This window comes from Melozone crissalis, unplaced genomic scaffold (genome assembly GCF_028551555.1).
Source record: "Melozone crissalis strain CALT ecotype California unplaced genomic scaffold, PUWL_Pcris_2 ptg000023l_1, whole genome shotgun sequence".
Lineage (NCBI taxonomy): Eukaryota > Metazoa > Chordata > Aves > Passeriformes > Passerellidae > Melozone > Melozone crissalis.
Window position 1 is genome coordinate 3483382 of NW_026535801.1, and position 15654 is coordinate 3499035.

Sequence of the window (15654 nt, forward strand, 5' to 3'; positions counted from 1 at the left end):
AGACTCTCCCACGACAGCTAAAATTTAGGAACAGTACAATTTCCAGCATCCAAAACAATTCTGCTCTTGGTGCAGCTCAGCCTGCTGGAATTCTTAGATCCTTGAAGTGTTAAGTATCAAACAGTGCTCAAATATGCAATTATTTCTGTGAGAAAGCAGCTTGAACTTGTGTTACCTTAAGGTTAAAAATTAAATTTATCCTGTTGCAAGTCATTTTCTGCCTCACAAACCAGAATGCAGTGGCATCATCTCTGTAGCACAGGAATATTTAGTTGGAGATGCTCCCACTGATCAGGTCTAATCACAGGATTCAGTGCAGCATTTCTGGGGGTATAAACTACAGAGCACTAAGTTTTTCAGCAATAACTTGAACTTCCAAAAAATCTTGGGCCTTTAAAAAAAAAAATCCATCAAATCCTTCAAGTTTGGAGGAGCCTTGTGCAACATGTGCTGGGCAAGAATCACATTGCTGCATTTTCAAGCGTAACAATTTAACTGTTAAACTCTGGCTCCCAGGTTTGAAAAGCTGAACCCAAGGCTTTCAAAAGTGCTGTTTGATCTTTGGTGACTCTTGACAGCAGGATGAGAGGGATTTTTATTTTTTTTCCCCCATAATGATTTTCCCAAAGAGCAAATCTCACTCAGTGTGGTATTAGAAGGGTTAAGGGGCCATCTGCTGGCAGCTCCAACAAATTGTGGAATTGCAGCGAAGCTAATAAAATTTCAATTACAAATTAATTATGTACAGTGCATTTAATTATCCATGGATTCAAACTGTCCGTGGATAATTCAAATGGAGCATTTCACAGGGGGATATACAGGCAGCTACAGATCTGCCAACAATTTAAATTAGATGCCAGTGGATTCTGGGGGTCTCATCTGGATTCCCAAGAAGAAACAGCCAGGCTCAAACACAGTGTGTTGAATTGGGTTATATGAGTGTCTATTAACACCTGAAAAATCATGGAATGGTTTCTTAGGAAGGGATTTAAAGCTCATCCAGTGCCATGGCAGGGATACCTCCCTCTCTCCCAGGGTGCTCCAAGTCCCACTGTCCAGCCTGGCCTTGGACACTTCCAGGGATGGAGCATCCACGGCTTTTCTGGGCAACAAACACATGCAGGCCATTTTCTCCATTTAGCTCTTTGCCTCAAAACAGAAAACACAGGGAATTCTCTCTTTAGGGGCCAAAACTGAGGTTATTCATTCTATTTCCACTTAGTGGGGAAACAAAGGGGGCAAAGAAGATGAAAGATGTGACCACAGTGAGTGTTCTCCTGTGAAAATGAAGGTATAATCTGGTTTCAGACTTCAGGGGGCTGCATTTCAGGGGTCTGCTCAGCACAGAAACCATCTCCAAGCCAAACAAGGAATACCTGCACCTCCCAGCCTGTGGTGACCCCACCAGAAAGACAAAGAGAGACACCAGCAGTGTCCAACCTTTGCCAACAGCTTTTGTAACCTCTGTAACCTTTCCCCACCCTTGTTTCCCACTGCAGCAGCAGGCACTGAACAGGCTCCCCATGAATGTGGTATCTTTTCTAATAAGTTGGTTTTATTTTTTTCCATCTTCACTATTAACATTAAATGTTTGAGCTCCTGCCATCCACCAAAGGAAAAAGCTCAGGAAGGACATGGACCTGTTGGAGTGAGCCCAGAGGAGGCCACCAATCTGATCAGAGGGATGGAGCACCTCTCCTGCAAGGAAAGGCTGAGACAACTGGGATTGTCAAGCCTAGAAAAGAGAAGGCATGGGGGTCACCTTAGAGCCCCTGTGAAGGCTGACCAAGAACAGAGGTCAGATAAAGAATAAAGCAGGGATTTATTAAAAGGCTTCCATGGAACCACAGCACAAGAGCCCAGCCAGGGCTACACGCAAGATGGATCCAAAATGGTCATGAGGTCACAGGGTCTCTCACTCTGATGAGTTCTGCTCCATTTGGATATTGCAGTTCATTGTCCCATTCCAGCTTTAGGTTATGAAATCCCATCCTTCTTGTTTTTCTCTCTCCAGCCCACGTTGTTTGTGCTCTTGGGCCTGAGATTTGGATCATTTGTCCTTGGTCCCCAGCTGGAGAAGGAATTGTTTTGTCTCCCTGCTCTGTGCAGAGAGCTCACCATCCCATAATTAAAGCTCAGACCCACACACTAAAGCAACACAGAATGTGAAAAATATAAAAGCTCAAACCTGAGGCATCACTTCCAGTGCCTGAAAAGGCTACAAGAAAGATGGAGAAAAGGCTATTTATAAGGGCCTGCAGGGACAGGACAAGGGGGAATGGGTTTAAACTGACAGAGAGTGGGTTTAGATGGGAATATTGGGAAGGAATTGTTCCTGTGAGGGTGGGCAGGCCCTGGCACAGGGTGCCCAGAGCAGCTGTGGCTGCCCCTGGATCCCTGGAAGTGTCCAAGGCCAGGCTGGATGGGGCTTGGAGCAACCTGGGATAGTGGCACAGGGGTGGAATGGGATGAGCTTTAAGATCTTTTCCAGCCCCAACCATTCCAGGGTTCTACAATCCAACTGGAATTGGAGGTATCACCTCACATATTCTAGAACTGACCAGCTGCCACCATCAAAGTGTCACACACTGAAGGTGGCCTTGCTCCCACTTCACCCCACCAGCAGCCCAGCAAACAGAGTGACCAGCCCTTGTTCCCTGTGCTCTCTCCCATCCCCAGCCCACCCCTCCTTCACTCCCGCACTCACTCTTTGAAGCACAGCCACCAAAATGAGCTGCAGTGCTGCTCACAACTCAATTCCTCCTGCCTGGCTGCCAATCAGCCAGCAGCCTGTGATGTACACAGCCCCTGGGTTTTGTCAGCTGCCTTCCTGGAAGCAGCAGCTTCAACTAGGGGGAATTAAAGGAAAAAAATAAAAAAAGCAAAAGGCAGGATAGAAAGAAGCTGTGCCTGTCTCTCTCTCTCTCGTTACCGCTGACTCCTCGAGCCGTCAGTTTTTGTTGCTGAGCAAACTCTGAGAGCCACTGGAAAGTGATTAAAATTTGGCAGCAGAGTGTCTAAACCTCTGGAATGGCTCAACCTCTGGCGTTTCTATAGCAATGGGGAAGAGTGCAGGATGTGGAAAAAGCCTGTAGCATTGCTGCCATCCTGCTGTGAACCAGGGGTATCGAGCTTCCCACTTTGGAACAGGAAAAACCAGTATTGGGCAATGCCCCCCCCCCCCCCCCCCCCCGCCCTTCAAATTTAATTCTTGGGCTCACTGGAAATTAAATGTTTCAACCAGAAGATTGACAAACTGTTTTGCTTAATGAAGAGTGCCCTCCCTCTCATGCAGCAGCCGTGCCTTGCCTGTGTCCCCATCCAGAAAAGCAAGGTGGGATCCTAAAGCTGCCCTTGGACCATGATTTTCCACTGAACACCAAATCCAGGCTTCCTCTTGCAGGAGCACAACTGAATGTGTGCTGAGAAATTAAAGAATAGCATAGCAGACAAAATGATCCCGTCTGGGGTGGGCTCTTAATGCTCCATTCCTGACTGGAAAGAGTTGAATTTGCCAAGCACTTCTGTCTGTGATTGCTCAACATTCCCAGGGATAAAAAATGAGCCAGGCTAATTGAGCTGCTGCAATCTGGATACAAAAGCCCAGTGACAGGCTCCCAGGTATGAAATTGCAGCTGTTTTAATCAACTCTTTGCCTTTTCTCCTAGGTGGGCAAGGAATTGCAGCCTTCAGTGGTGTGGATTGGAGACACAGAGAGAATATATTCCAAAGGGGCAACGAAGGGAGAAGATGAGGTGAATTCTTCTTTATTTCAGTGCAGATAATTTCTCCTGTTGCACTACAGCCCACACAAAGCACATACCACTATGGCCAGACCTGCCAAAGCTTGCTTGATAATAGCTTGTCTCGCTAACTTTTTTTTTTTTTTTAGCTTTTAAGAGAGTCTTGTGACTTCTTAAGAGCCCCCAAGAGGTCACATTTCTCTCTTCCACCTATCCTTGCTTTATTTAAAAATAGTCCAGTCACTGCTCATCAGTGCCCTGGAAAGTAAAAGGGAATAATGGAGAATTTCAAAATATGAGGCAAGAAGCTAAAAGTTGAGATGAGCTTAAATTGTTCAGCTCTATTAATTTGAGAAATTGGATGGAGCCAAAGTGAACAATAAAGTAACAAGGATAGATTTCCACTGCAAAAACAATGAGCCTGTGTTAAATAGTTACAATTACAGATTATTTTCTTTGGGCTCTCATTAGGAGTCCTAATGCCACTGCTTCCATTTCTTCCTCTCCTGTGGGGCTTCCCCATTGGAAAGAAAATTAAAATTCTGCCCCATATTCACAGCAACAACACCACCCCAGTTCCTGTTGTCTGCAAAATATTTTGCTTTTAGAGCTTTATGTGAAAAATTAAACCTTTTTTACTTAGAGTGTCTGTGGGGTGGTCACAAGAATGTATTTTGGAAAGGCAGCACAAGGCAACCCAACCCTGGCTGGGGCTGTTCCTTCTGCCAGGCCTGGGTGAGGTAGTGGCTGTGCAGGGATCCTTAGGGGTGGTGCCTCAGGTTTGAGCTTTTGTATTTTTCAGGTTCTGTGCTGCTTTAGTGTGTGGGTCTGAGCTGCGTATTATGGGATGGTGAGCTCTGCACAGAGCAGGGAGACAAAACAATTCCTGCTCTAACTGGGCACCAAGGAGAAATGATCCAAATATCAGCCCAAGAGCACAAACAATGTGGGCTGGAGAGAGAAAAACAAGAAGGATGGGATTTGATAACCTAAAGCTGTAATTAGACAATTAAGTCCAAGATACAAATGGAGCAGAACTTTTGAAAGTTAGAGAGCCCATGACCAGTCATCCCATTTTGTGGCCATTTTGGTTCATCTTGGGTGCAGCCCTGGCTGGGCTCCTGTGCTGCCCAAGGTGTGTCCATTGAGGAGATCCTTTTAATAAACCCCTGCTTTATTCTTTAACTCTCTCCAGCCTCTGTTCTAGGGCAGCCTCTCAAGGCATCAGAGGGACCCTTAGTGGTCCCCACAGTGGGAGGGAACCTTTCTCTTGGGCTCAAACCCTGACAGAAAATGCAGATGGGGACTAAAATTAAGATTAGGGGCCCAAAATGGCCTGGATTACTCATGATCCTTGCTTGCTTTGCCATCTGTGTGAAAACTTTCTTGTCCTGCTCACTTCAGAGTCCAGGGTGTCCCCTCTGGCCGTTGTACCCATCCCAAGACCTTCCCCCTTGGTGGGAGCCTGTTGGCTCCAGGCTTGGGATCCCACACATTCCAAATTGTTCACAGCACACCCAACACTTAGAGGAGAGAGCATGAACTTGGGAGGACAGGCAGAGTGCTGGAATTTGGGAGAATGGTTTGGGTTGAAAGGGGCCTCAAAGCTCACCTGGTTCCACCTCCTGCAGGGCAGGGACATCTTCCACTAGAGCAGGCCCATCCTAAAAGATGAGCTAAGCTCAGCCTTCAGAAGCCAAAGCATGTACCAGTCACTGTGCTCCTCCCAGGGTGACAGAAATGCACAGCATGACCATGAGAAGAAAATGAATGATCCACCAAATGTATTGTGTTAAGACAAGCTTATTTAGGAGGAAAAAAAGTGCTACTCTACCCCAAAACTTGTGGGAAAGCTTATGGATTAACACTAATGACACCACAACAATGTGGTGAGGCTTCTCCAGCCAATATTCACTTGAACATTATAAAATATAAATAATATTTGATATAAAAGGTTCTCCAATAAAAGGTTCTGCTCAATACTCATTTGCTCTGTAAGCGGCAGTTAAAAATGTGTTACAAAGTCAAGCAGTAAATTATTGCAAAGAAATGAACCCAGAGCTCCCAGAACCTTTGTTCTCAGAGCCTCAGCAAAGTTAAAAAGCACAACAAAAAATAGGGAGTGTATTTTTCACACTTAGAAGTCAGAAAATCATAACCTCCAAGAGCTGGGAGGATTCCAAGCCAGGTTACAATTTTCTACCTGTCGAGGTTCATCAGGTGTGCAGGTCCCTGCAATATTTCTCCTTGCACTGGAAATAAGGATTTCCTTCTTTAAAATAATTGTTTCCTGCCTGCCTTTGAATAACCAGACCATAAATTCAGTAGTGAAAGGCACTGGCAGAAACCCACAAAAACAGAAGCAGAAATCAAGTGTTTATCTGAATTTGAGGAGGCAGAATCTTTCTACTTGTGTTGATATCTCACCAGCTCACACCAAATACAGCGAGAGCACTGAAAAAACCCCCAAAATCCTGTTGCAGGCAGCAGGTCCAGCTCCAGCTCATTAACTCTGAGCTGTCAGCATCCTTAACAACTCTTTCCTTCTCCTGTTCCCACGTGCTGCAGGTGAACTTCAAGCGCCTGGCCAGACTGCTGCCCCAGTTCCTGAAGACTCTGAAACCCAAGGACAGGGTTCTGCTCGTGGGCACCACCAGGAGACCCTTTGATGCCAATGTGGGACCTTTCTGCAAACTCTACCAGAAAATCATTCTCATCTCAAAGCCTGACTACCTGACAAGATTTGGCAAGTATTTCAGTCATCCTCGGGGTTAATCCCACTGCTTCAAATCCCTGCTTGTTGCCTGGTCATCCTCAGATCTGCCCTTCAGCTCAAGTCATGCCCCTGGTGTGTCTCAAGTGCTGGAAATGTAGGTTAAATCAATACAGGCTCCTCCAAAGGCCAAATAATAAAAGTGGAAGCTGGGAGAATAATATAAAATACTCTTCACCACCAATTCACATTTTTCCATGAGTTCAGTGTGCACCAAGCTGAGCTGGTTCCCCCCCACCCCATCTCAGCACACATTTTATATTTTAATTTTTTTTTTAACACATTGCTGAAATTCAGACATTGCATCTGAATTTCTGGTTCCAGTTTGCAATTCTGAATTTCCAGTCTCCATACTCCAAACAACACAACTTCTCAGCCTCTCCAAAACCAAACCATGTCAGGAGGACTAAATTTTCTCTCTCACAAATTCCACTTTTTGTGCTTACAGATCACGAGAGAAATTGTACAGGCATCCATGATTTTGCGTGTTTGGTCTATCAAATGTTTATAGTGATAAACAAGCCCTCCCCAGTTCTGACAAAATCATTGAATATTCCATGTACTGAGACTCAAAGCTTTCAAGGAAAACAGGGGTATTTTCTAATAAAACAAACCTCCAATATTTTGAGGTTTTAAGCACCCTGAAATCTGCAATAAACAGCAATAAAAGAAAACCCCTTTGGGTCAGGGACCTTTGCACACAGGCACTCTCTGCTCTGTCCATTGCCACCTTGTTACAAAACTCTGACAAACACATTGTGCAGTCCAGTTCCATCCTGCATCCCTCAGGGGCAGCTCAGGCACCCAGGTAATGCACATCTGGGTGAGCCCAGGACAGAGTTTGGCTGCCTAGCACATTGCAAACCTCTCCCAGCTTCCATCATTTTCCTGCTGTGGATGGGAAATGGTCACCAAGCAAGGGAACAAGTGTTTCGTGTTAGGTGACAGCTCTGAGGAATTGCTGAGAGATAAGGAGACATGAGCAAAACCCAGAGAAAGGAGGTGACAGCAGCTGAATTGAGCTGTGCTCACTTCTGGGGGTTGAACTGCCACATTCGGGGACTCTCACCACTAACCTGGAGTCCAAAAAAATGGCCAGCTCAAGGGATTTCAACTGCACACTTCAGAATGCCCAAAAAAGTTAACTTGTGGCATTTTAAAGGAGAATAAACGTATAGCTTTTTAATTCTTTGATGTTGCCCCATTTCAGACAGTGCCTGGCTTGTTCTTCAGCCCCAACCTTCCCTGAAGTTTTATGGAAATGGGATCTTCAGCTCCCAGTGCTGTCAGTTTTCAGTGCCTGACACTCCCTTTGAGAAGGAAAGAAACTTGTTTTGACAGAAAAATAATGACATAACAAATACTTGTAACACACAGTGCACAGCTACCTGTGTGCTGCAGCCCTCCCTCTGGTTACAGAGCAGAGGATTCCAATCTGTGCTCAGTGGGAGCAGTAAATATACAATGGAAATCATTAAACTGGAAGATTCACAATCCCATACTGATTTCTTGCCATTAATCACCCAGCAAGGCAGTGCCTTGTGTTACACACCTGCACCAGGAGCTGCAGCACACAATATCTGCCTGTGTGCATCAATTCCTCTTTTATGAATTAGTGATTCAGCCAATATTTATTGAGCACAAGCACGAGGCAAGTGGGAGACCACAAATTGCTGGAGAGAGAAATGCAGAGCAGAGCTGTCAATAGTTATGGGCTCCAGTCCATGGAATTGATGTCCAGGGGAGAACAAGGCAGCTTTTCCAGCAGCACCAACCTCCACCCAACATCTTCATGCTACATCTGAGCATTCAGGCACAGCAGAACTCAAAATGTCTCATTCAAGGAACTTTTTAACCTCTTATCCATAATCCTCCTAATCTTTTCCAAATATTTCTATGTAATGCTTTAAAGCAAAGCCTGAGGAGGCCACATCAAAATTCTCCTAAATTTCTCTGAAATAGAGCTTTACTCAACATAAAACAAAGCAAAAAATTGGTATTATTCCTATTCTTTGGGAACAAAATCTCAGCCACTTCACAACCTCAAAGAAATCAATCAGGTCACAGAAGTTCACAGCTAAAAGATACAACCAAGTTCACCTTTCAAGTAACCAGCAAAACCCCAATCACGGGAAATTTGCACCTTTAAACATGTGCCTGATAGCTGGAAGCCTTTGGGACATGGAGCCCCTCAGCTCAGCAGGAATAAGCTGTGATGAGGGTCAGAGAAATAAAAACAGGCTGGTGGTAAAGGTATTAAACTCTGCACATCCAAATGGGAGCACTGGACAGGTTCTGTGGGCACACACAAGTGGTTTTTTCCCTTCTTACACAAATACCCAGCCCACTCTGTGTGCCCTCAAGGACTTGCTGAGAAACACTGACTGGTGGCTAAAAATTATCAGTAAGGGTTTAAAAGCACTAATGCTGCAAATCTGAAGAGAAAAGAGAGCAATCCAAAAAAAAAAAAAATTGAATTTTGGCTTTCCTGATCAATAGTCCTTATTTTCTTGTTCCAGTATCAAAATAAATAATAATAAAATGTTATTATATTTGAGCTGGAAATAAGGATTTCTTCTGGAAATAAGGATTTCCTTCTTTAAATTGATTGTTTCCTTCCTACCGGTGAATAACTAGGCCATAAATTCAGTAGTGAAAGGCACTGGCACAAACCAAAAATTTTCAGTAAGGGTTTAAAAGCACACATGCCTAAAAGCCCTATGCTGCAAATCTGAAGAGAAAAGAGAGCACACAAAAAAAAATTTGAATTTTGCCTTTCCTAATTATTAGTCCTTATTTTCTTGTTCTAGTAACAAAATAAATAATAATAAAATATCTTTCTCCTGCTTTCATTGATTTTCTGTCTTTGCATTGTCTCTTTTGCATGTCCTGGTGCTCAGCCCTGTGGAAGCACTACATCCTGCAGGGTGGTGGGACCCTCACCAAGCTGCTGAACCTCAACTGCCTGGCCCACATGTCAGATGGCTTTACCCAGGGCCACATTGTGGAGGTGGTGCACACTGTGCTGACTGAGCTGAGGCTGCTGCAGATGGCCAGGAAGCCCCTGAGGACTGTTGAGTTTGTCACTTCCCTGGCCAGACACGACCCAGTGTACAACGAGGAGGAGGCAGCGTTCCAGGTGAATTCTCTGTTTCATGTCTTTTGTCATTTGTCTTGGTTTGGCAAGACAGGAGTCTGCTAAGGAAGGCAGGAGCCTCCCCTGAAATGGAGAATGTAAACCCTCCCCACCCCTCCAAATTGCTATAAATTTTAAATTAAGGGGCTCTCAGGCAAAAATATGGGAGCAGGAAATAACAGTTCTTTAATAGGGAAGAAAATAAAAGGATAAAATAAACAATGCGGTAAACTAGAACAACAGTGACAGAGTCAGAACCCAACCTGACACCCTGTGGGTCAGGCTGTTGGTGGCAGTCCAATTGGAATTGTGGCTCAGCCCTCCTGCAGTGTCAGGGGTGGTTCTGCTGGAGCAGGGATCCTGGAGAAAGGTGCAGTCTCTTCCTCTCAAGATCCAGGGGAAGAGAAGGCAGCTGCTGTTCCTCTGGGCAATCCAGTGCAGAAGCTGTGCTGGTGTTCCAGAATCTCCAGATTATATCCAGGCAGGAATGCTTGGCTCCTCCCTCTGGGCTCACATCTCCCAGCGGGATTCTGGAGTTCTTATCAGCCATGCAGTGACATTCAGCTGTTATCAGCTGGTGTCTCCCTGAGGGAGGAGTGGGTGTGGAAGAGATAAGGAAAACTGCCCACTTGACAAAAAACAACTGCCATGCAGATGGTAACAGAATACATCTTGCCTTGCAGTCTGGGACGCATCCCCTGCCATGTCCAGCCACACTTGGTGCAGGGACCTGCTCACTGTGCTGGTGGGTTAGCACCTCACCATTTGAATGGTGATTTAGGGCTCAACAGCACCAAAACCCATCTCCCCCAAGCTGGACGTGCCAAACCAGTCCTTATTTTGGCAGCACAGCTGGCAGAGTGCTTTGGTGAACCTGCTGCTGCTCATGTTGAGCAGAGTAGCCTCCCATATGCATGGATAAAACACACAGGGGCCATCAATTCCATGCATTTGTCCTTTTCCTTCCAGACCTGAGGTGTTCAGCAAGCCTGGATACATCACCTAGAGAAGGCGAAACACCTGGCCATTCAATATCCATTCTAAGCCCTTCTCTTAAATAATTTCAAAAATAATTTCTTTAGAAGTTTTCCTTCCAGGCTTTAAAATAAATGAGTTTCTGCCTCAAGCTTCATCCCTCAGGGCTATAAAATCCTGAAGGCAAAACTGACAGAGTTTGAGGTGTACTTTTTTCACTGGCACAGGGTGCTCAGAAAAGCTGTTGCTGCTCCCTGGCAGTGCTCCAGGCCAGGCTGGATGGGGCTTGGAGCAGCCTGGGACAGTGGAAGGTGTCCCTGCCATGGCAAGGAATGGGATGGGATGAGCTTTAAGGTCCCTCCCAGCCCAAACCAGTCTGGGATTCTGTGATTCCACACATGCCTCGAGTACCCATGGATCACCTTCCAGCCTGATAAATGCTACAAAGTCCTTGGGCACTGAGCAGAGCCCTGCTGTGCCCCAGGGACTTCCAGTGAGGTGAGACCTCTGGACTGCTCCAGGAGACCCCAAAAGAGCTTTCTCCATCCCATGGCCCCCATAATTCCCACTGCTTCTAGGAATTATTTGGAATAATTCCTGTAATCTAATTTCAGCCAGGAACCTTTCCTGGCTGGGAGGTTTCCTTGTTGTCCTGCTCCCCCCAGCAGCTCCCACCACAACCAGGATGCTGATTCCCACAGTGTTCTCCAAGGCTTCTCCCACTGCTGACCTAATGACAGTGCACATTTCTCCCAGCCCTGCTGAGTACTTCCCAATTTCCATTTAGAGCCATTTGGCTCACTCAGCACATGCAGAATTTGTGATATTTGGCAAATTACCCTTTTTTTTTTCCTCATGCTTGCTCACTAAACCAATATCTCTCCTCAGGGAAAGGCTAATGGTTCAGTGTTACAGCAAAGAGGAAAAAAAATTACTCCGTCATTCCCAGCTCCAAGTAGTAATCCATTTGTACCCTGAAACATGAGAGCAAGTATTTAGTGTGAGTTTAACTTGAAAATATTATCCCAGTCACTATAAAATGTTCCTGTTTTGTACAGCACAAACTGCCCAGGCAGCCCTTCATTTGGAACACAGCTCAAATGATCCTGTCCTCAGCATCCCATGGCAATCATCTCCTTGCATTAATTACAGCCCTTAAGAAAGTATTTCCTTTTATCTGGTGGAATTTTGTTTCCCTTTTAAATGTCACGGAGCCTTGCTGCAGCACCTGTGATATGGCACAGGGGAGCAGGATTGTCAAAATAGCCTTGTGCATTAATTAACTCCAGTAATCCCCATCTCTCCTCACACAGAAGGCACTCTTCCCAAGCTTCCAATCACTGCCATTTCTGGACCTTTCCCTTTGCTTTGCTGTGTCCCCTGTGGAAGTGGGGCAGCTAAAACGCTGTGTTCCAAGTGAAGATTAGCCTTGTGATGAATCTTGGGTTTTTCTTCCCTGAAAGCATGAATCTCCCAGTCTGACATTTATATTCTGCCAGTGTTCCAAAATGGATATAAATAATGCAAAATTTGGTGACAATGTGATTTCTGCCTTCCATTTACTCAAATTTCTGCCCCAATTACACATTCCCATTTTTTGAAATTATAAATTAGTGCACCAGGGTGGTTGATATAAATCCTTACACAGAAGGGATTTCTAGAGAGGCAAAGCCAGCTCACCACACAAATTTTGCCTGGTAGTGACTGGACCAAAATCATGGAATGGTTTGAGTTGGAAGGGACCTTAAATCCCACCTTGTTCCACACCATTTCATGGGCAGGGACACCTTCCACTATCCCAGGTTGCTCCAGGTTGCTCCAAACCCCATCCAGCCTGGCCTTGAGCATTTTCAGGGATGTGGCAGCCACAGAAATACCTAAGAGAACATTCCAAAGCCTGTGGACATCATTCCTCCAAAAGCCAAATATTTTAACACTGATCAGTCACTGCTGCCAGTAACTTCCATCCTCAGTTCAGCTGCTGGTGATAAATGGACTTTAATTTTAGCTGTGTCTGAGGAGCTGATTTCATGGAACAGCTCCACCAGCTAAGTAGACAAAAAGTTACTGTTGTGCACTGAAATATTTGCGCAAAAAATTGGGAAGAGAACAAAAGAAACATCCAGGGTCTCTTGGCTTCTCCTGCCAAATGCCTCGAGTCCTTTGCCAGTGACCCAGAGCTGGCAGGGAGATGCTCAAACAGCTCTTTCCACCCCACCAAGCTCCCAGAAAGCTCTTGGCAAGGCTTTCCCACCCTCTCCACCTCGCACAGAGGGTCTGGAGGGTGTTACAGCCAGGAGACAAAACTGAGGGGGAAATAAAATCTCTGTGGCCTCATCTCATCCAGGGACAGAGACATCACTGGGCTCTCCTGGCTTCCCTCAGCTTCTGCCAGGGAGCCCAAACTCACAGTCCCCACCTCATCCCTCTCATGGGAAGGACCAGAAACAGCAACACAGCCCAGCTCTGTGCGTCTCCCAAAACCTGGAATAGTTTGGCCCGAGACTGAGGCAGCAAAATTCAACTTCACTGAGAGCCAAAAATTCAACTTCACTGGGGTTCCTGCCCACCACCATCCACGCCCTGCCTGGATGTGGGCACCCAGGAGGCTGGAGGATGTTTTTATCAGGGTTTTGAAGGTGAGGAGCTCAGCTAATTCAGATAATTAAAGCAGAACTGCAATGGATGTTTGAGCCCATCTTGAAAAGGTGGCACCAGGAAGGACCATCTGGGGTCAGGAGAGGGACATGTTGAGTTTTCCTTCCCTATTCCCTTCCAATGCCTCTTCTCCCAGCTTCTCTTCCTGTAACACACACTGGGCAAGTGGAGAAGGCAAATTCTTCAGGGATGCCTGAAGAGGCTCCAGCTGGGAGCAGGATTTGGGGCAAAGCAGATGGACTTTGCAGGATGCCACGTTGAGAGGGAGCTTGGAGATGACCTGGGCAGAGATGTGAGATTAAATAGCAGCCCATGGTCAGGAAGGAATTTTATCAATGCCTAGCACAATCTGAATCTCTGGTTTAGGCAGGACTTTGCTGAGTGAGGTCCCTGTAGGGAAGAAGGAGTAAGGAAGGAGTAATTCCCACCCAGGGCTGCCTTCAAAGCCTCCCCTTCTTCACTCCCCATCACTCTGACACAGCCTAGAGCTGCCTCCCTGACACCAGGAGCTGGGCAAGTGTGCAGAGCAGCTCCAGCAGAATCATTTACAAGTCACAGGCCTGTGAGCAGGCATCTGAAAGCAATAAACAGGTTCTTAATGCTGGGGGTTTGTTTGGCTTCCTGAGCTCCCTCATGGAAATCAAAGCTGTCTGCATCGATTTGCAGAGGCACGAGGAGGGGATGATTTGTCTGTTGCCAAGTCTGGAGCAGAGGGAGCTCTGACAAGAGCTATATTCTCTGGAAATGGGGGTTGATCATGGAATTTAACATTTCCATAACTATAGCAACACAAATGGCCCAGCTAAGTATCGCTGTTAATGAGACTCAGCTCGATCAATTGCTGCACTCCTTGGGATAATCATGTTCTCAAGAGATCTGAGGCTTTCATTTTGGCTTCTCCACCAGCCAGCCTGGATTTTAAGAGGTTTGGGGATTTTTTTATTTTTTTTTTTTTTTATTAAATGCTTTTTTCGTTCTCCAGGCCTGGTTTGGCAAGACTCCGCTGGGGAAAGCGTGGCTCGCAGAACATGCAACAGATGAAGAAGGAAAAGGAAAAAGAAAGAAAAGGAAAGGGAAAGGAAAAGGGAAAGGGAAAGGAAAAGGGAAAGGGAAAGGGAAAAAGTAACTTCCTCGAGGATTTTTCACCTGGCCATACCAGTCACAACTCTATTTCTCTGTGAAGGCATGACAAATTAATGTTATAGGTATTCCAGGAAAGAGAATTCCTCTCTGAATGGATTTTTTAAAGTTAAAAAAGGGGAAAAATATCAGATGAGATGTAACATGTAGCTCTCAGAGGATAAAGAGTTAATGACCACTGACTTGCTCAAGCATTATTTATTCTAAGAGATTTTAGGGGGCAGAAGGGTTCATTACTCAGGCCTGTAACATGCCATCAACTTTTAGGCCATACTCATTTATTTCAGCAAGTAACTCTCCTTAAAAATTGATGTCACTTTAATGTCTTTCATTACTTTAATATCCTATATGCTTTATAAAACTAACTGCTTTATATATCTGTGGGTCTAAAGCATTACAGTCCTCAATAAAACCATTACAGCTCTAAAGACTGCTTTTTAATTGGGATGGATTAGGAGGCACTTGGTGCAATCCACCACAAGCTGGATATTTACACAGCTGCGGGAGGAACAGCACTTGCACCTTTGGAGGCCTTAGCACAGACAAATTCATATCTGTGGGTGTCAGCAGAAAAAAGCCAAGCAGCCAGCTGATAATTTGGGTGGATGGCCACCAAAATCTGGTTTTGATCTATTTTGCCATAGAAAGTAATGCCTGATTAGCTTGTTTGCATAAACAGCAATGTGTTTGTTGTTTAATGCACCTTGTTTACTTAAAAATCAGCAGGTTTGAGGGCAAAGGATTTAAAAGGACACTAAAACTTTGGGACACCCCATAGGATGCTGAAGGAGGCAGCACCACCTTCATGTCAGGCACAGGATCACATTCACCGAGATCTTTTCTAAGGAAGAGCCACAAACACCTGTTTTTCCCTCTGATCACAGAATTCCTGTGTGAACTTGACCACAGGTACCTGGAAATGCCCAGCCCACATCCCCAGGGGGCTGAGGAACCTCTCTGTGCCTGCATCAGCAGCCTGGGAGGTGCAAGCTGGGCAGCACTGCTGGGAAGGGGATGGTGCTGAGCCCCTCCTGCTCCTAGGAGGGAACCAAATGGGAAAAGGCACTCCTGGGAACAGGAATGCCTGAGAAAAAGGGCCTGGGAGGATTCCTGGGTGTAACAGACTGCACAGAAAAGGATTCGAGCAGTTGCGTCACTGTGCGCAGCTCCCAGTGGAGGGAGCTGGATGGGTCTGGTTGATAAAGGGAATTGTCTCCCTTTAGGCTATC

The 15654-nt window shown here is 45.7% G+C and overlaps 1 protein-coding gene across 1 annotated transcript in view; it reads left to right on the forward strand.

Moving 5' to 3' along the window:
• The window catches only part of IQCA1 (IQ motif containing with AAA domain 1), a 108178-nt gene extending 92856 nt beyond the window's left edge, over positions 1-15322 (forward strand). The window contains exons 16-20 of the mRNA XM_054277702.1: positions 3669-3755; positions 6312-6489; positions 9417-9655; positions 14268-14299; positions 15310-15322. Coding sequence (XP_054133677.1) covers positions 3669-3755; positions 6312-6489; positions 9417-9655; positions 14268-14299; positions 15310-15322 — 549 coding nt within the window. The remainder of the gene's footprint in view (positions 1-3668; positions 3756-6311; positions 6490-9416; positions 9656-14267; positions 14300-15309) is intronic.
• Positions 15323-15654: the final 332 nt, after the last annotated feature.